The sequence below is a fragment of the Drosophila erecta genome, unplaced genomic scaffold (assembly GCF_003286155.1).
Source record: "Drosophila erecta strain 14021-0224.00,06,07 unplaced genomic scaffold, DereRS2 tig00000126-arrow-pilon, whole genome shotgun sequence".
Lineage (NCBI taxonomy): Eukaryota > Metazoa > Arthropoda > Insecta > Diptera > Drosophilidae > Drosophila > Drosophila erecta.
The window spans coordinates 7,527,875-7,547,344 of record NW_020825209.1 but is presented as its reverse complement, the minus strand read 5'-3'; the positions used below and the strand labels follow the sequence as shown (position 1 = coordinate 7,547,344).

At 44.0% G+C, this 19,470-nt stretch overlaps 2 protein-coding genes across 3 annotated transcripts; one reads left to right on the top strand and one right to left on the bottom strand.

Annotated features, from left to right (window-relative positions):
• Positions 1-8,102: 8,102 nt before the first annotated feature.
• Positions 8,103-16,506, bottom strand: LOC6550446 (neprilysin-3). Of its 2 annotated transcripts, none has more exons than XM_001977805.3 (9): positions 16,087-16,506; positions 13,560-13,676; positions 12,580-12,742; positions 12,398-12,518; positions 12,018-12,332; positions 11,464-11,958; positions 10,562-11,391; positions 10,129-10,271; positions 8,103-10,061 (listed from the first exon to the last, which is right to left on the bottom strand). In XM_001977805.3, exons 1-9 carry the CDS (start codon positions 16,096-16,098, stop codon positions 9,885-9,887), a joined length of 2,373 nt encoding a protein of 790 aa, XP_001977841.1. In that variant the 5' UTR covers positions 16,099-16,506; the 3' UTR covers positions 8,103-9,884. The 2 variants fall into 2 exon arrangements, with proteins under 2 accessions (XP_001977841.1, XP_015011155.1); XM_015155669.2 differs by lacking the exon at positions 16,087-16,506 and adding an exon at positions 14,496-14,707.
• Positions 16,507-18,113: 1,607 nt separating this feature from the next.
• On the top strand, positions 18,114-19,213 carry LOC6550445 (pupal cuticle protein Edg-91). Its single transcript, XM_001977804.3, has 2 exons — positions 18,114-18,222; positions 18,723-19,213. Exons 1-2 carry the CDS (start codon positions 18,156-18,158, stop codon positions 19,121-19,123), a joined length of 468 nt encoding a protein of 155 aa, XP_001977840.1. The 5' UTR covers positions 18,114-18,155; the 3' UTR covers positions 19,124-19,213.
• Positions 19,214-19,470: the final 257 nt, after the last annotated feature.

Here is a 19,470-nt window from a genome sequence, read left to right as displayed (position 1 = left end):
ATTATGACCCCTTTGGGGTTAAAGCGAGCATAAGGCAGAAAAATGCCCCGCAACTTCAAGCCGCGAATCGCTTTGGGGTTGGGTGTTGGGGGGAAATGGAAACGCCTATCGCTGCTCAGCGGATGAAACCTTGACACAAATTAACACAGAATTGGCCGCCCTTTAATCTTATTTGCCGCCCCATGGAAATGCATTTCCTTTAGAAGTGTGGCTAGTGGAGAAAATTGGCCAAGGACAAGGCGAAAATATTCATTGGCCAGCCGAAAACCACTGAAATGTGCGGGACTATACACAATTTTACAGTCAGGCTCAGTACTCAAGCACAGAAATGATTTTGTTAACCCAAATCATAAGCCCAACATTTTAAATGGATCTACCACGAAACCCCAAATAGTCGAGGTAACTTACAGAATTTTTGGCATCGAAAGAGGGTTAAGCAGCAATTTGAAAATGAGAAACAATACCTAAATGAAGCATCCGCTTTAGGTATGCAAATTTTCCTTAATCGATTGATAAGGAAATCTTGCAAAAGTCTTAAGCGCGGCAGCTTAAACCGGAAACCCGAGGATGGCCCGCCTTAAAATGGGAGAAAGCATTTCTGGGTGCCCGCTGAATGGTCAAGCAAATCTGAAAGTAAATCTGATTCCCTTTCCAGAGGAGGAGACCGACACGTTTCTCACATTAGCTGTGTTGTCCGGAACTCTCGACTGGACTGGACTGAACTGGAGTGGAGCACCACCTGGAGCAGTGCCACTCCCACACCAAGCTCCATTTACTGGCAGACACTCTGGGGAACATAATTAATCACGTGACTTGGACGTCGGAATATTTTCAACTAACACGAAAAAGTCGCTCTGCTGAGAGTGAGCGGGAAAAATGATTATAAAATGCCCTTGATGACAATTTAGCTTGACGCTGACAGGAGACAGGACTTCTGGGGTGCCGTCCAATGTCCGATGTCCTGATTTGGGCAGAAAGGACGGCAGATACTACTCCAACTCCAACCTGGAGGTGCAACGGCGATCGCATAATAAATGAGCCACTTCAAAGGGTTTCCCCTGGCAGCAAGTAGTTGTGAAATTTATAACCTTATTGTGCATTCCAACCGACCATTGGCGTCTGAATCAAGGGATCAGGAGAAGGTGAGTCAGCAGCGGCAATAATAAATTTAAAAAACACATTAATCTTGTTGCAGTTGACTGTTTGGCTCATTCCTGCCCTTCCTTTGATCCCGGTTTTCAAGATGGCAATAAAACAACGTAATAAGTTGTGCCACCCCCACCCTAAACCACCCCATAACCAGCCCCATGTGTCCATGTTGAAGACGAGGAGTGGGGTGAAATCTTTCGCATTGCAGTTTGATATATGTTTGCATGCATCTGGATCTAGATTTCCGCACTTGCAGTCCCAACGTTTTTAATATGGCTTGTTAGTCGGGAATTTTCCGACATGTGGGCGGCCCATGGGGGCGGGGTAGCTGCTCAGGGGATTGGGCCAGGATATAGCATACAAGTGAGCCGTCAACATGTTTTTGCCTTCCATAAAGTGCAGACGATTCATCAACGTTCATTTCCAGTTGCTGGATGGCGCGTGTCCGCCAAAGAAGAGGGATTACGATTGCTGCAAGGCTGGTGAGGCACAAAGGGTGATGGTTAGGGTTAGGGTTAGGGTTAGGGTTAGGTAGTCGCAGGACTAATTAAGCTTAGGGTCTAACACAGCGGTCGAAATTTCACACAAGTTGCTAGTTGGTTGTTCATTTTTCATCTCATTGGATATCATTTCCAGCATTCTGATGAACAAATTCGTGAATACAGTGATTGAAATCCGAGTGCCTCGACTGTCAGATACCTCTGCCTCTACTGAAATCTTCTTTCCGCGAACTTCTTAAGGTGGCAATAGTTTATATAAGATATGCAGGGGGAAACCACTTGAAGTGCCAGTCTAGGAACTACAACTATAAAGTGTTCCATTTTGTTTTCTTAATATTACTACAGTGAAGCTTCAAACAGCGCCTCGTTTTGATGGTTAATCGGAAGTAACATATTATAGGAAAGCTGTATTTATTCAATAAGCTGCACTGAAGTGACTGTTAAGGATCGGAAAACTCAAACACATAGTAAGTATCTGTAATCCATGCTTGTCTTGATATCATACATCCAGTCACGCAATCATCGGCATAATAATGTAAGGGGCTGCACAGATTACAGCCAATTGATTGGGAAAGCCGCCTTGCTGATCGAAAATGCATTGCATTCAGTGACAGCTAAGCCAGCGTACAGGTAAAATAAAAAAGTTATGTCGTGTACGAGCGATTGAAATGCATTGAATCTGTGAGCGGTGGAAAGGTGAATGGATGGACACGGACAGGTGAAAGGTGGTCAGGAGCAGGGATAGCAGGAAATAGGGGAAATGGGACTAGGTGCCGGACAGTCGCATAGCCAGAAGCCAACTAAAACCGAGGAAAGACATGCTCCAGCAGCTTAGGCTTGACTTCGGAGTACCGAGTGCTCGGACCATGGTCCTTTATTCCGGCTCGTCCTTCGCTCCGTAATAAATTGTATAGCATTTTAGCTGAGCGCACAACTAACTCATAATGCAGCAGGCAATGAAGTGACTTCCAAATGGCCCCGAGGGGCAGCGGCTGTGGCTGCCAAAGGAGCAGCCCTGCAAGTGGATGGCATTCGGTTTAGACAAAGGCGGTGCCAGAAGGAAAATCAGCTTACAAAAGCTCCTTTCAGCCAGCCGGGCCCGTTCGGGCCGTAATCTCCGTAAATCACTTGAAGCTGTTGGCCAAATATTAAGTGAGCCAAGCCAACCTATCTGCGCTTCGGTTTCCATTCGGATCCCGTCTATTTGAGCAGCAGGAATTTCAATTTTAATCTGATTGATGGGCAGTCAGAAGGACAAACATCTGCTTAAATCTCCGGGGGATTTTCCGGATTTTCCCGGAATCGGTCGACCGAAAGGTAGCCGCATCATTATCATATAATGGGTACTCTTATATGAATTCACAAAATCAAGCAGCACTGCACTGGGCATTTTCAATTAATTTGATGTCATCACTCAACAAATTTTGTTACATTTTTAAATGAATCGTTCATTCCAATTGTGCTACAATTCTCAATTGTTTTTGCCTGCCAAAAACACCATTTTAGCTCATTATTTCTGGGCATGGTAAAGTAATTAAAATCGTTCCATAAAAGCTGTATACGCGTATGTCCAAATGAAACCCAAATCGAAATATTAATTTGAACTGGTTCTAAGAAATATTACATTAATTTTATGTCATTTATACGCTGAAAATATGTCATTCCTGGAAGTAATATCCAACTCATTCATGTTAATTTCAGCTAGTGGGTTGCGAACAGTACTTCCAAGAATTTCTATTTGGTAAGAGCTCAATCCATGTCCATCCCATCGCACATTTTGCTTTATGGCATTTAAATATGTTTTGTATTTTATACTCTCTGCCAGCCGATGTTTGCATAATGACAAAATTTGCGAGGACCTTTTATGCGGCTTTTTGTCTGTAGCCCGGAATTGTGGAATCCTGGCAACTTTGGTGCCTTGTATCCTGTGCGCGTTTCCTTTTTTACGACTGTCGAATGGTTTGTTTATAATAATTTTACGTTTGTGCCGCTCCCGGCAGCTTGGAAATTACTTAGTTATGTAAAGTAACTCATTTTTTGGCCGTGGAGTGGCTTGATGAGGGCGGCCAAGATGGGGTGCAAACTTGATGGATTTTCAGCACAGCTCTCGCACTCGGAGCTCTGTGTTCTCGCCTCTTAAATTATTCACTGGGCGCGTGAAAGTATTTTACATACGCTTTCACTTTACTTTCCCACATATCCCGCTCCTCCTGCAAACTGTGACCCGACTGTCTCTGGGTGTGTTTAAGTGTTGAGTGCACATCGCTTGATGTCACACCAAAAAGTCATTCAATATTTATGCATATTACGCATACGCCCCGATGCCCCGATGTCCCGATGGCCCGCCCTCCCGAACTCTGTCCACACGCCGCCCTTTTATGCTACAAAGTGCAAATGTGTGTAGCTTAGAAAAGGATTGCCTAACTTGTAGGGAACTTAATTGAAATGGGCCAAATCCTCTCTAGCCGGCATTATTCTCCTGCCGCCGAGATCACTTAACACTCGAAGTCCCAGGATGCGGCAACACAATTTGTACATTTGTTGATGCAATAAATATTTGAATTTATTACTCAATTATGGTCTGGATTCCTGCCAGCCAGCCAGTACCCCTCGCCCAACAAACTCTTTGGGATACTTTCGAAAAGCAATTTTATAGGCAATTTACTTCAATTAAACGATTTAATTTATTTTATTAGTTTGCTTCAGCGCATGCCCAACAACTTTTCCATTGCAAACCAATGGCTGCAAGTGCGCCCAGATCTCCGAGGAGTGAGCATCATCAGTTTTGGGCGGGCACAAAGGAGATGGTTCGAAGTTGGCCGAAGGAAAAGTTTTGGGGTACGGGTAATTTCGCATTCCCCCCCTTTGTTTTAGATACCCTACTTTGCAAATATGGCTATGCGTCGATATAGGTACTCTTAAATTAATTTTATTGAAGTGCTGCATTTTAATTTGGCTGTGCGAATGTAAAATCATTCTACGTCACATTAATGGGTATCAGAACTTTTGTATATTCTATGTGCGAACGTCACAAGCTTTTTACCTCGTCAAGAATTTGTTTAAATCAAAATCAAATCAAATAAAATCCTTTTATTTTGTACAGGGTATTTGATGGCTAGCTGATATTGCTTTGTTTGGTCATCGTTTTCTTGCCACACCCTCCTCCTCAGAAGCCTCTACCACCCACAATGGCAACCCCTTCCAGCCCCTCGGGGAAACCCCCACCATTCAGTGGCGACCGCGGCTTGCGTTGATTGTTATTTTATTGCCCGCATAGAGAACATCGCATTGCGACCGAAAGCCAAAAGTGTACTTATCGTTGTATTGTGGTTAAAATTTCATTTTTGCCCCTTAAGCCCCTCCAAGCATTTGGCGAGAAATTTGGGCAATTAATGTCTCGATGGAAACCTCACTGAAAATACAACTTTCGATGAGAGAATAAGAGAATACAAGAATCGAATGGAAATAACCACTTGCGTGAAGCAATAAGACAAGCTTTTATTACGGAAAATCAATCACAAACTTCTGATTACCATAATAACCAAATCCAATAATAAATCTACAACTTCGGTTTGGCGTATAATTTGGGTTGCACTTCGTAACTACATGGAGAGATCTTCGTCACTACGAATGTGCTTTAAGTTGACTTTAAACAACGTGAGGATGCAAACATTTGATCCGCTGCGAAAAGGTGCCTTCAGGCGTATTTCTGCCAAAGTACACCCAATTTTGAGGCCTAGAGGAGGCTCACACACATTTATACTCGTATATTATGTGGTGACTGCGCCCTTTTGACGTCGTGTCATCTAGTTATTAGCCGGAATTTTGCCCACTGCCGAACACTTGGCCTTGGCTTTGCGGCAATTCATTTAAATATGCAAATTAAGGGGCAAGTAATTAAATAAATTAAATGTTTTCGAGCCACGCTGCAAACGCACAGAACTTATCTCCGCCTACGCCCACTCATCACTCGGCCCCGTTTCCACATCCACATCCACATCCTCTTTGTGTCATGTGCTAATTTTTGCATGTTGATTTAAATTAACATAAATAAACAAACGAGCAAATGAATGCCTGAGTGAGTGCAGAAGGGGGCTTTATGGACATGTCCACGCCGAAACATATGCATATTTGCACCCTGCCACCACAAAACCCACTCTCGCATAACTCGGCTGCATAATAAACAACGAATAACGAATAATAATAATAATAGCAACAATATTAATGGCAATTACACTCAACTCATTGCTAAGCATTTGTTATTTGGCCGGGCATTTAAATAGTTTTGTTTTCATTGCCCATTAATCATGCTAATCGCCGAGGAATGCGCACTTTCGAAAGCAATTAAAGCCTTTGCTCCAGCTTAAACGATTCCGTTCAAACAGCAAGGAAAATTGCATAACAACCGCAAGACGAATGGCCTGCGTTGAAAATCAAACATTATTAACTACATTTAAGTGCCGAATTAGTCATATAACAGGGGTGTCGCGGAAATCACTTCCGTCCAATTAAATCACTTGAAAGCATCGCAGATTTCTGTGACTCCACATATATAGTAAAGTCTATAAAATATTGTCAGTAAATAAGTTGTTTCGTAAGCCTAATTCATGGGAAATTAAAATTCATATTGGCCATATTCATAAGCTATTATGGGTAATTTATTACACATAACTGCGTATTAGCGTGCGAATATCAGCGAATTCAAATTTCAAATAGGGACGAAACACATTGCATGCAATTCAAATTGTCGATTTTGTACAGTATTATTAGTAATAAAAATTGATTACATCTATTAACTGACAAACATGGATAATTTAAGCGAATCAAAATAGCAAACAAAATTAAAATAGCAAAAAATAGTCGAGAAATTTCAAAATTTTCTGGAATATCGGTAGAAATTCTGCCTCTTACATACTCTTCAACGAACCTGGTATACCCTTTTACTTTACGAGTAACGGGTGTAAAAATGTCCAAGCTGCTGAAGTCTAATGGCTAATTTCCACTCTAAGAGACCCAAACATTTGCTGTATTCCGCATGCATTGCCTTTATCTGGATTGCCTGAATTGCATTAATTAGCCCCAGACACACTGATGACATCATTCGGTGACCAGCAACAAAATCAACGGATAAATCCGCAGCTAAAGGAAGCTGTCAGTAAGTGCGGCGGCTTAATTGCCATTTAAGCAGCCCATCTCCATCTGACCCCAGAGTCCTTGCCGGAGGGATGGGGTGGGGTTCTCGATTCGGGGAATGCGATAAGACGGCAGGTCGAGGACATCCACATCTACATCCCCATCCAATCCCTGACTGTATGGCTGTGGCAATGCCGCAGGCAGGATTTATGAGTCGACATCGCCATCTCTCGCCACTAAGCAGCTTGAATTCTCTAACGAAAATGCTAGGATGCCAGGCAACCGGGATAAGCCGCAATGATAAAAATAGGCAAATCCGACGAAGGACTCCAGCAAACTCTGGCCCACCTTTGGCACAACCACCGCACCAAAGAACCACCGAGCCACCGAGCAACAGAGCCACAGAGTGCCACCGCACCACCAACACCCCACCTGTGTGTCGATTCTCTGTGGGCGCAAAAATGTCTGGCTAAAACTTGCGCCTGACATGCGAACAAACAAGTGCCATAAATAAATTTAAATTGCGCTAAAAATCGCACGCTATTATTATTATTTATTATGTAAGCAATTTGCTGGCATTTCTGTATATCCACATACGTTTGCCAGTGTGTGGGTGTCTCTGTGTGTAAGTGTGCAAGTGTGCGAGCTTGGGAGCGCAACAACACCAAAAGTTTATTAGAACTTTGTCATAAAGTCAAAGTTCGACCGATTTAAGAGTCAGGAGCTACGAAAATTTCTGTAATTTGTGCCCGCCATATTTAAGCCAGCATTCTCTGTGGAAGTCGCACTGTAATAACTTAACAGTGGTGAACGAAATGAATGCAGTTCATTTATGATGAACTTACACGCCATATCGGCAACACTTGACTCTCAACTATAATTTTCAAAGGATAGTTAGGACAGTGAAATATCAAAAGGGACTAAACAAGTTTCTAGAATGGAGCCAATTTATTTATGATGAGCTCGCGCATAATTTCAGAAGAACGAAACTTTGAACTTTAATTTTCAGAGGGTGGCAGAGCAACATGGGTGTTAAATGAAAATTAACTTTATGGAGTAAAAAGTTGAACTATGTATAATTTCTACGACGCAGTAGAGAATGCATCGTTGATTTTATATATGTATGCAACAGCAAAAGCAACAGTGCGGAAGCAAAAGCGCAACAGCGCAAAAGCCAAAGCCAAAAGCAAAAGCAAAAACAGACGCGCAAAAGCAGAAAATCCAACGCTTGTGCTTTGCTTTTGGCTTTTATACTTTTCCATCATGATTGAAGCTGAAGATAGGCCTTCCCCAAGGTCACCGACAAATGCATTTCGTAACTATGTGTTGAGTAGTGGATATCCCTTAGTGGGGACGCCCGACTATAGGGTTATTTATTGTTTTTTTCGCAAATGTATACATGCACATATACACTTTAGTAATAGACAATAAAAATAATTCGCATTTAAACATTCAGTTAATGTATATGTAGTTTGTATAATAATAATTTTTTAATATTTGTATTTTAGTTATCGTTTCTTCATCTATCATATAGTACATATATAGAATACAAAAATCATCTGCTTGATATCTCCATGGATACAGAGGGGTTTTAATAGTACATCCCCTTGCTACCCCCGTTTCCCCCTCTACTAAATGATAAGGGAAAACTATAAACACATTGTATATAATACATCAACTAAATTGTGTTCTGTTCCAGATACTCCCAGCATTTCAAAATAAATGATTCGGGAAAGGTAAAACTAAAAGAAGAGATAAATGCATTCGTCGTACGTACGTTTATCGAAATCTGAATCGAAAATATGGATAACAACAGAAGCTACATAAGTGGAAATGCCCTTGAGAATCTGGCTAGTGAACCGAAAATTCTTTTGGCCATATTGTCTAGCTAAAGTGGAGATTTGTGCTCTGACTGATTCGGCTTGAGGATGTTCTATATCTTATAGCTAACATTTGGATTGATTCCGAGTGGTGCTTAGTTAAATTCTATAGATATACGTGGTTGGTGTTGGCTTTTGTTCACATCATCTAAGTCTGATATGTTTTTCTTTCGTACAAAAGAAAATCCGTTCAATTTGGTTTATTTATATCTCAATATCTGAGCGATTATTAATTAATTGGTGTTTGTGTTCTATTTATTCCAGTTCCAGCCTTTGACTATTTCGCTTCTGCTTGGCAAAGAAATAAACCAAATTGAAACCGACTACAATTAGCTATTTTAGGGAACCCGTAAATAAAACAAATATATCAAAATTACCTATTTTCCAACTGTAATACAATTTCTTTAATTGCCAACTTATGATGACGAAAAACTTAATCACTCAGTTATTTCCTCTTCACTTTGGCAACTGAAAAGCTTAAAAACGGTTCGCCTCTCAATCTATATCTCTATCTCTTTCACATTCACTTTCAATCCACTTGCCCACCATTTTATTCCTATCCCGTACTCAGGAACTTCGACATAATCGTAGTTTAAGAAAAAATACTGAGATTTTTCCAACTCTTTCAAAGGTATATCTTAGTGGAGGAAATCCCTTTTCCTTCGGACACGAGCTGCGAACTTTGTATCTTTATAATACAATATACATTCAAAGTTCTACAAATAGCTAAGTTACAGTTATCGTTTATCGTTATCGTTATCATATCTATATATAAATTTATATATATCAGCCCGTTGGCTGTGTGCTGCATCTCGCTTTATAGCACACACCCACCCTATATAGTTGGTAGCTCGTGCGTTCACATTCAAATGTAGTTAGGGTCCCATGATCCTGCTCCAGGATCTATTATGTATAGATCGCCACTCCAGACCCCTTGGAGTTCGAACGAGAATTTATCGTCAGTTTCTATCATTTTCATAGGCACAATGACTGACGGTCTTTCGACAAAATACAATGGGCAAAAAAAAAAAATTACGAAAGGGCACAACTTAGAAAATAAAATCTGGAATACAGGACCAGCACTTTGAGGCTGTATCTCCCAGTCTGCGTCTGCGTCTGCATCAGCGTCCCACCATCCGCACCACAAATGGCTGTCCAGTTGCTCGGCCTTGACTTTGGCTCTATCTTTGGCTCGTTCTGAGATCGAAATTGCGCTATCCCCTTACCACACCTCGCACTTCTCGGTGGGATTCATCCGTTGGCCGGGCTTGCACTGGAAGACCTCGGCGAACTCCTTCATGTTCGACAATGTGCCGATCACCCGAAACTGCGACGGCGAGTGCGGATCCTTCTCCATCTGCAGCAGGTTCGTTTCATCCGTTGTGCTGGAGCACCAGACCTGGAGGAATGACCACGAATACTCAGTGTTGCGTAACGCAGTTGGGTAATCATTTTGAATCACTCACCTGGGCGAAGGACACAAAAAAGAGCTGCGAGTGCGTGAGATTCAGGCCCGGCAGCTTCAGGACATCCACATCCCGGTCGCTCTTGGTTCGCTGGTAGGCGTGGTAGGCCGCCTTTAGACCGCCATTGTCGGCTATGTTTTCTCCTGTTCGGATTAAGTGAATAAATACAATTCAGTGCAGAAGCAGACACCATTTGATACATAGTGGTTCTAGTTCTGGATGCTTCGTATTGCCTCGCTTAACACTTGATATTTCATTTAACTTTACATTAAAGACACCCCGCAGAATTGGGAATTATAACAGCGCGATCACATTAAACCCAGAGGTGAACATTGGAAGATTGGATATCTATTGGAACTCCGGACATTACTGATCACGACATATCTTCCTACAGATCTTCTATAGATCATCCTAAGTCCTAAAGGGTACTCACCCAGCGTCTGCTTGCCGTTGAGGGTGCGTCCGTTCATCTTGTACCCACTGTACTGGCGGGCTATGCACTCGGACTTTTCGTTGAACCGCTCGATGCTCTTGGAGTCCCACCAGCGATTGATGTTGCCGAACTTATCGTATTCACGCCCCTGGTCATCGAAGGCGTGGGTCAGCTCGTGGCCCATGACCACGCCCATGGCGCCGAAGTTCAGGCTCTTGGGGTTGTTGATGTCAAAGAAGGGCGTCTGCAGGATGCCCGCGGGAAAGACGATTTGGTTCTTGGTGGGCGTGTAGTAGGCGTTTACCGTCTGCGGGGTCATGCCCCAGTTGGTCTTGTTCACCGGCTGGTCGAGACGCTTCAGGTTGCTCTTTAGGTTGTAGATGGCCACCTGGATGTTGTTCTCGAAGTAGGCGTTCGGCGTGATGTTCAACTCCGCGTACTTCTTGTCCAGTTCGACGGGGTCCAGAATGTAGTCGGGGAAACCGATCATATCCGAGATCTCGTTGGCCTTCTCGATGGCTTTCTCCCGCGTCTGCTTGTCCACCCAGGTGAGGTTCTGCAGATTCATCTTGAAGGCCCCGCGGATCTCGCCGATCATCTGCTCGGCCGCCGGCTTCGACTCCCCGTGGAAGGCCTGGCGCACAAAGATGGCGCCCACGGCGAAGCCAACCACATTGTTCGTGTCCGAGACGCAGTAACGCCAGATCTCCTCGCCGCCATCCGAGCCCATGAGGGCCTTCCTCACGCCCTTATAGGCATCCCGGAAAGGTTTCGATAAGCAACTGGTCAGCGTGCGTACCGCCTGCCAGACGAGATAGTTGTTCAAGGTGCTGAAAAGATGAGAGATTCAGTGCACGCACTTCACGTATCTCGCGGAAACTTGAAGTTTCGAGTTCACTCACATTTTTCCCTCCTCGGTCTGCTCCATCTTGAGGATGATGTCCGATAGGTTCTTGAGAAAGTCGGGTGCATAGACGACCACCACCTCGTCGTCGGTAACCCGCCGACCCACCATCTGCATGGCATTGTCGAAGTGATCCGTCCAGTTGAGGAACGGCGCCAGCTTGGACAACTGTCGCAGCTGCATCGGATGATACATGGCCTCTTCGTTGCGGCGATCCTCCAGCGGAATGGTGATGTTGGCCAGCTTCTTCTCGAAGTTAATGACGCCGATCATCTGGGCGCGCGCATCCGATTCGTTGGCCCCGAGTAGGACGCACACCTTGGTCATGTACTCAATGTACTCGTTGAGCACCTTGCGGTGGTTGTCCGTCTTGTTGTTGTAGTAGTCGGCGGTGGGCAGCGTCAGTCCGCCCTGGTCGATCTGGATGACGTGACGCGAGGAGTTTTTGTCGTCCTCCCCGATGGCCCAGCCAAACAGGCAGTTGAAGTTGTATCTGCGAGATGCATGAATGGTAGCTATACAAAGCGCCATCGGAAACCCTGGTTAGCTCACTTGTTATGCAGAATCTTGAGAGTGTGTCCCATCGTCCAGTTGGACACGTTGTAGCCGCTCTTGGTCACGTTCCATCCCCCGATCTGCAGCAGGAGATCGTTCATGGGCTTGGCCCCCAGCTTCTCCATGTGCTCATCTGCATCCAGGCAGGATTCATAGTAGATCTTGGCCTTCCGTTCCGCGTCCGACTTGAAGCTCTTTGCCGGCTTCTCCAGTACGTTGCGTATTATCAGCTGGTTCATCTGCTCCAGCTTGCCAAAAGTGCCCCACGTGGATTTTCCCTCGGGAATGGGATTGTTCTTGATCCACTGATTACTGCAACCCAACCAGATCGTTACTCGAACTCCTTGAGAAATGTTAATTACTTTTAGTTAACTCACCAGGAGTATCCGTAGAAGTCATCGCAGGGATCCACGGTCACGTCGATGGACTTGAGGATCTCGCTCGAGGCAAAGATGCAGTGCTTGTTCAAGCAGGGAAGCTCATTGCCCGAGGGACAATCTGTAAGGGAGACGATTGAATATCATTGCAAATTCCAGGATTATTGCCACCCCATGTTTACCTTTCTGGTGCGGCTGGACGTGAAGGACGTGCTTGGTCGCATCGCTGCTGCCGCCATCTGTGAAAAGGACAATCAGCAGTGTGAAGATCGTGATGGCCATCACGAAGGTGGTGATGAGCAGCCATTTCTCCGTCTTGTTTCTCGAGCGCCAATTCCATGTAGCCTGTGGAATGGGAACGCCGCATTAGCCACCAATCATTCTGGCCTCCATGGCGGCACAAAAGATTCCTCCCCATAAATCTTTTCCAGCGAATTGTGTTTTGTAAACAAGACGACGGCGGTTCAAATGAGTTCAAACTTGTATACATTTGGGCGGTCTGTACATGGGATCAATCTCGTAAGCATAAGGCACTTGCCGGCTAATTCCATATAGAATTCCATATATTATATGTATATTGCAGACGGAGAGAGGGGCCCCAAGGAATTTGGCTATTAAATGGTTTTTCACAAGTTTCACCGCACAGACTCTGAAATACACTCTCCGAACACAAACGTAAGTAAGTTTAAGTCGGCACAAAAATAAATTAAATGTAACACTTAACAATTTATGTTTGAAAAATATAATTAAGCAAAGTGTATCCAAAGCGAGTGAAAAGGTGATAGAATTACGGACAAGGGGACAACCAATTATCGTATATCCACGGAATAACATCCATATACTGGTACCCACAACGAACCGCCTCTGGAAGTCGTCGTGACCCTATCTTGTGGCAGGGAATGCATGTGAGTCCGCAGAGGGAAAAGCTCACACCAGCGCACTCCCACACACAAGAGCAGACTTTTCACTGTCAACTGGCAACTGGCAACCTTCGAGCAAATGAGAAAAGCGCTCACGGTGGCCCCATTCGCCACTCGTTTTTGGGTCATTGCCACAGAGATAAAGCCGGAGCCCACCGCCGACTAAGTGGCTGTCTGCCTGAATGGCATGGCACAGGAGGTGTTATATGCGCGGGGTTCCCCTGGAGCGGTTTCTCACATACCCGGGCGGTGTGGTAGCGTATCTGCATGCCCGTGTGGCCGGTCGCCTCGTTCAATTGAATGCCGCCGATGGAACTGGAGTCGTCTTCAGTGAATTCGGTCTGCTTGTAGCGTGTCATCTGGAATGAGAATCGAATTGTTGTTGAATCCCATGAAGTTGTCTACTAACGCGTATCTAGATATCTATGTTGCTGCTCTCGGCTTTCTGCTATCGCATGTCTGGCTGTAGGGCATCTGATAAGTGGCCCAGTGTATCCGTAGATACATAGCGAAGCTTTTCCGCTCGGATTGTGTAGATACCGTGCGTTCTTAGGCGCTCACTCAGCGCCTTGTGCTTTACATCTCTCTCACATCCCCCACTGCCGCCAATTTCCATATGCCGACAATTCTATGTACTCAATGTGTTAACCCTTGTGTCAGCAGCCGCACTGTCTACATAACATGCAACGTTTCCATTTGCTTAAGGTTTTCAGATAGTATGCATTTATTTTGCACGCTTACGTATGCAATAGTCGTAACAACATTTCGGAAGTTACTCAAGCTATTAGAATATAAGTAGAAAATGTGCTCCAGCCCCACTACTTGAGAAATGAACTTTAATCTTTTCCCTTGATAACAGCAATGTGAATTCCTGTTTGTATGATACATATATGTATAAATAAATATATATATGTGCTTTATATAAAATGAGCTCTCAAATAAAACTTTCTTATCAATGGTTTTTATAAAACCGGCGATAGGAGTTCCTTTGAAATCTGTGCACTACTTCAACAACCGAAATCTGTGCGAAAGAATCCCAGAGGTCTGAAACTATGAGCTGTTTCGCCCAAGGGTTAACCAAAACAAAAACCATACTCAACCACTTGTCAGCATTCAATGCCTAACTAAAGCGCCCAACTAAAATGGAGATACAGATACAAGCTGAAACACGCACATACCGAGCGACAGTCGGAAAGCCACATTTTGGCAATCTACATATGTGTTTGGGGAGCACGGTATGTGGTAGTTTATGTGGTGTTTATTTCTCGGAATTTCGACGGGACGCGGCAACAATACTTTCCGTGCTTAGCCCATGACCGCTCGCAAGGCACTGGCGGTCGAGCCCGGCGAGCTTTGGAACTCAGGGACTGCGAGTTCCGAGTTCTGCGACCACCCAATTCCGCGATGCCCGAAAGCAGAAAATATCTGTATTGAATAGTTTTGCATTGTACTCAAATTAATTGACTGGCTGTGTGTGTTTGCTGGGGCAATATGTGCCAAGATGTAGCCGAAACGGATATACTAGGCACGTTTAATGGAAAGGAGGGGAATATGTGTTCAATTAACACAATGCAATAGACCAAAACATTTCGCCTTGTTCATGTACATTTCTATATTAGTTGTATGTCGAGTATTCCAGTGTTGATTTGGGATCGTGGGTCGGAAGGCGCCATTTGATAGCTTTCGCACTCGATTTGTTTGCCCATTAATGTGGCTCACAGTGGGAGCTGATATAGATTTACGAACGTGATCTGGTGTCAGATATAAATAATATATGATAGATGGGGACGAAATGATAGGTATACAAAAACAAAATGAATGGGTATTGCAAGGAACAGTTAGCAGCACCGCTGTTAAGACGCATAAGGCAAGGGGTATTTCTCAGTCTGGACTATTTCGAGCTACGATTTTCCATCGCAATGTAAACACAGGCTGCACACCAACTGGCATTTAGCAGACTGTTGAATGTAAACAGGCATTAAATGGCTTAATGCCTAACGAGCACTCCTCTTGCCACCAATCAAATGGGCTAATGAATTGGAAAAAGGGAGAAAAACATTGCTGGGCAAGCCAACAGGAATGACGTCTTAAGCACTATTCAATGCGCCTTTAGGAAAAATAGAAATTCATAACAGCTTTGGATATGATGCATCATTAGGCTCCATGGAACATGATAAACCGAGTTCTTGAGCACCATTTGCTATTCTACCAAATGCAGCCAGAGGAGTTCTAATGAACCGGAGCCCGTCTGAAAGTCAATAGTGCCTACTTCGGATTCAGCGAGTTCATAAACGCTCTGTATGGCAATTTTTGCAGGGCAACAAATGAGAACTGTATGGATTCCGCAGCGCCACAATGGAATTTCACTTGAGCTGCACTGAGTTGAAATCTGGTAGCATGAGTGCTCTCGACTCGCCATTATCCGTCGTTATGCCACCTCCTTTCCCGATTTTCCTGCGCGTATCCTTGCCACTGCCACATGCCACATGCCACATGCCATATGGTGCCCCGTTGGGAGCCCTACTTCATTTCCTTTCAATTTCTGTATACCAAAGACCATAAAATCGGAGCAGCTTAGATGTGTGAGATGTAGGGGGCGTGGCTGGGATGCATTTATTCAATGCTAAATGAAATTATAGCATTGAGTCGCACTGCTTGGAAGGTGTGGGAATGGGGGAGGGACTTCTGATTGCACACACATACAGCACACACACACACGCAGACACACACACAGGCATACGGAGAAAGAGAGGCGCGCTCTTGGCCTACCTTTGCGCTCATTTTCTTTGTGCGCTAGAAAGAAGGCAATGCAATTTTTCCAGCTCCCTGCGCTCGCTTTTTCTCGACCCTTTTCCGTTTATTGTTGCACTTGCGATAGCGTTTGGGCATTCGACCGATCAGTAATTCATTTAAAACGCGCTTATCTGCATTCCGCTCGCGGGCAAACAAACCGCTCTGAGCCACAAAAAGGCAACGGTATCCACCAACACGGCCAACTCGAGCCACTGACAACCAGCTCCAGCACCAGCAGCAGCGGTAATCGCACTCGAACTAGCTTTTCCTCTCCAATTTCACTCGGCGCTGGGAGGCGGGTGGTTGGACTCCCCCGAAAAAGGAAAAACCATAACACAAGCGTAGTAGGTGAGCAAAACACACACAAACAGAGAGAGATAGCAGAAATGCAGGGCAGGAAGGGGCGAGTTGAACCTTGGCCGGAGAACTTGGTCCACTGCGCAGGATATGTTTGCCTGGTGGCAACGCTCTGCGCGCCGAGTTGCCAACCAGTCGCATTGCCTTTCATAGGATATCGCTTTAACCCACGTAATCGAATATCCAAGCTAACCATTTTCGAAATTCTCAATTAATCGGAGAGCAACTTTGGCAAGCCAAGTTTTCATAATTTATTATTTTATTGTAATAAAATGTGACAAAACAGTTATCAACTGAGTGTATCTAAAAAAATTCTAATTAGATTAAAATATTTAAATTGAAGAATCAGCATCATCTGTAAGCCTAAATTAGGATATAATTAAAGATCTAATGTTATTTTCTTATTTCGTAATGGAGTATTTCGATATTAAGTATTTTCGACATTAACAGCTTGCTTAACATTTGATTTGAAATCTCAGATTCTCAGATCCAACCGAACTCGAAAACGTTCTTAACATTTTCCAAATCACGTGTCGAAAACGTCATGCACACTTTTTCTGTGCGAGTAATGGGTATGAATAGTCGTCAATGAACATGTCCGTCGAATGGCAGAAGCCACTATTCAATTTCACTATCTGCCCTCCTGCAGAGCAACAAAAATACAAACATAAGCTATTGAATAGTTTCGAATCGCGCTGCATGGATTCCATGAGCATTACCCTATCGGCCGACCTAAATTGCTTTACGTCACAACTGAGAAAGCAAACAATTCGCACTTGCCCACCAATTGTATTGTTGGGCTTTTCGTTTTCTATGTACATACATATATTTCCCGTCGAATGGCAGCCACAACGCGCCTGCATTGTTTCTCCGCCCCCCAAAGCCCCTCATCTGCATACCTGAAAGGTGCGAAACGGATGGCCAACAATTCAGGTAACTACGTAAATATGCATGCAAAATATACTTGGGCATAAAAGATCAACGAAGGCTCGAATGCAATTCGGGCGATCATCAAAGCAGACTGACATCTACATATGTATCTCGACTTCTGGGGCAAACCAACATGGGAGCACACCTTAACCCATGATGACCCTGGCCCGTGTCGTGCATATCATTAATGAGCCAACCAATTATCGTGTTCTATACAGCAAAACAAAATCATCTCGAGACTCGAACATCGAAGCACTTTTGGTTGCGTGTTCTCAATTGGAAATAAGCTACGAGCGCAGTTTTATGTTTTTATGATCGAAGAGAAAATATGCACGTGGAGATTTTTTTAAGTCCGTATTTCATTAAAGGGCTCATTTGTTTACAGAGAGAGATAAATCCAAGTCTGAGCTTGTAGAAGAAAAATTGAGGCTGTGTTTCAACTATATGATACCTAGTGCTATCATTTTACCCCAAAAGGTTACCAGTTTTCCACTGTTGCTCATAAGTTAATGCCCAGGGATTCCTGATACATATGTCAGTGTTTTAAGAGCGGATGTTCAATATGGTGCTATATCGACCATACCCCACCAAAACTACAGCGCCATTCAAACTGAGTAAACAGACACCAACAAAGATGACTCAGGCAGCAAATCGCTATTGTTGCTAATGACTGAGAGCCGCGCTTGGGAATCGAGTTTAAAACCGTCAACGGCAGTTTGGCAGCGGTTTAGTTTGAGTCAAACGGGCATTCGGAAAACATGTTGAGTTTCAATCGCGTTCTGGTCGTCAATGTGATCGCGTTGGCACTTGGTAATTTTGGTGCTGGTGAGTGAAACGGTCGCAATAAATTCAAGCATATTAAAAATCACATCCTACTATAAATAAACATATAAGCCTCAGAGGCACTTGCAAGCCATTTTGACAGTGCCAAGTAAACAAATTTGTATTTCAACTTCTGACGAGGAATTAAGCACTGGGATATTATCATCAAATCATCGATATTTTGATTTTTCCGAAACGCAATAAAACACAGATTTCACATATTTTAATTAAGTATAAAATGATTGTCATATGCAATCAAGCAATCTAATATGCTTCAATGAATCGTCTTTTTTCTGTTTTTTTTTGTTTTACAAACTGTTTTTTTTATCAGTGTAAATATTTTTGTATTAAAAAATGTGCACACTTTTAATTGAGGCCATTTTATGATTATTTGTTATAAAATGTGTAATAATATTTGGACTCAGTTTGGCGGAGTATTTTGTGACCGATGGAAATGACCTAACTTGTAACTAACTTGTTTACTAACTTGTATTTGAATCCAGTGGAAGCCCAGGCCGGAACGGTGCACTGGAACAATGGGAATGCGGCCGGTGTGGGCGTCTATTCGAACGCCCAGTCCAGCGGGATGCATCCGCCGGGCAGTCTGAGTGGCCAGGATCCGCAGTTCAGCTACGGATATGCCGGCATCGATTCGCGTGGCTCCTACGGCGGAGCGGGCGGTAATGGAGCCTACTACGTGGGCGGCACTGACGAGCACGGTCGCCCCTTCTCCTACGGCAACCAGGTGGGCCAGCCCGGACAGCCGGGCTACATGGGCGTACGGCCGGATCCCAGCTACCCGGGATCCTATGGCTACCAGAATGGAGGAGCAATCATCGCCAGCTCGCTGGGCGCCACCGTGACCATAGCACTTGGATTGGCCTTGGTCGGCATGAGACGTTGATGCGGTTGCAGCGTGGGATCTTTTTTTTTAATTAGTTTGTAAGCTTAATTTATGGAAAGTTTCTTCATAAAATACAAAAACTTAAGATCATGGCTATGCTTTCTATGGACGGTTGGTTGTTGTCAGAGTGAAAGGGGCAATTCGGTACACCAAGTAGACTTGGAAAACTCCATTGATCATCACAAACCAAATTCTATTTCAGGTACAACGGGATCGAACCAATTAGCTTGTACTCATTTGTACACAGCAAATACTTGCGAGTAATTACGATTAATTGGCCCAGTTAACAGGATACTCAATGAGTTTATCAGGCAGGGTATGATCCACAAACAGACCGTAACTACTGA

Coding starts and splice junctions, on each gene's coding strand:
- LOC6550446 (XM_015155669.2), bottom strand. CDS start 14,519: ATGTGGCTTTCCGACTGTCGCTCG. Junction 12,519..12,579: donor CGTCCAGCCGCACCAGAAAG/GTAAACATGGGG, acceptor TCTCCCTTACAG/ATTGTCCCTCGGGCAATGAG. Junction 12,333..12,397: donor GACTTCTACGGATACTCCTG/GTGAGTTAACTA, acceptor GTTGGGTTGCAG/TAATCAGTGGATCAAGAACA.
- LOC6550445 (XM_001977804.3), top strand. CDS start 18,156: ATGTTGAGTTTCAATCGCGTTCTGGTCGTCAATGTGATCGCGTTGGCA. Junction 18,223..18,722: donor ACTTGGTAATTTTGGTGCTG/GTGAGTGAAACG, acceptor ATTTGAATCCAG/TGGAAGCCCAGGCCGGAACG.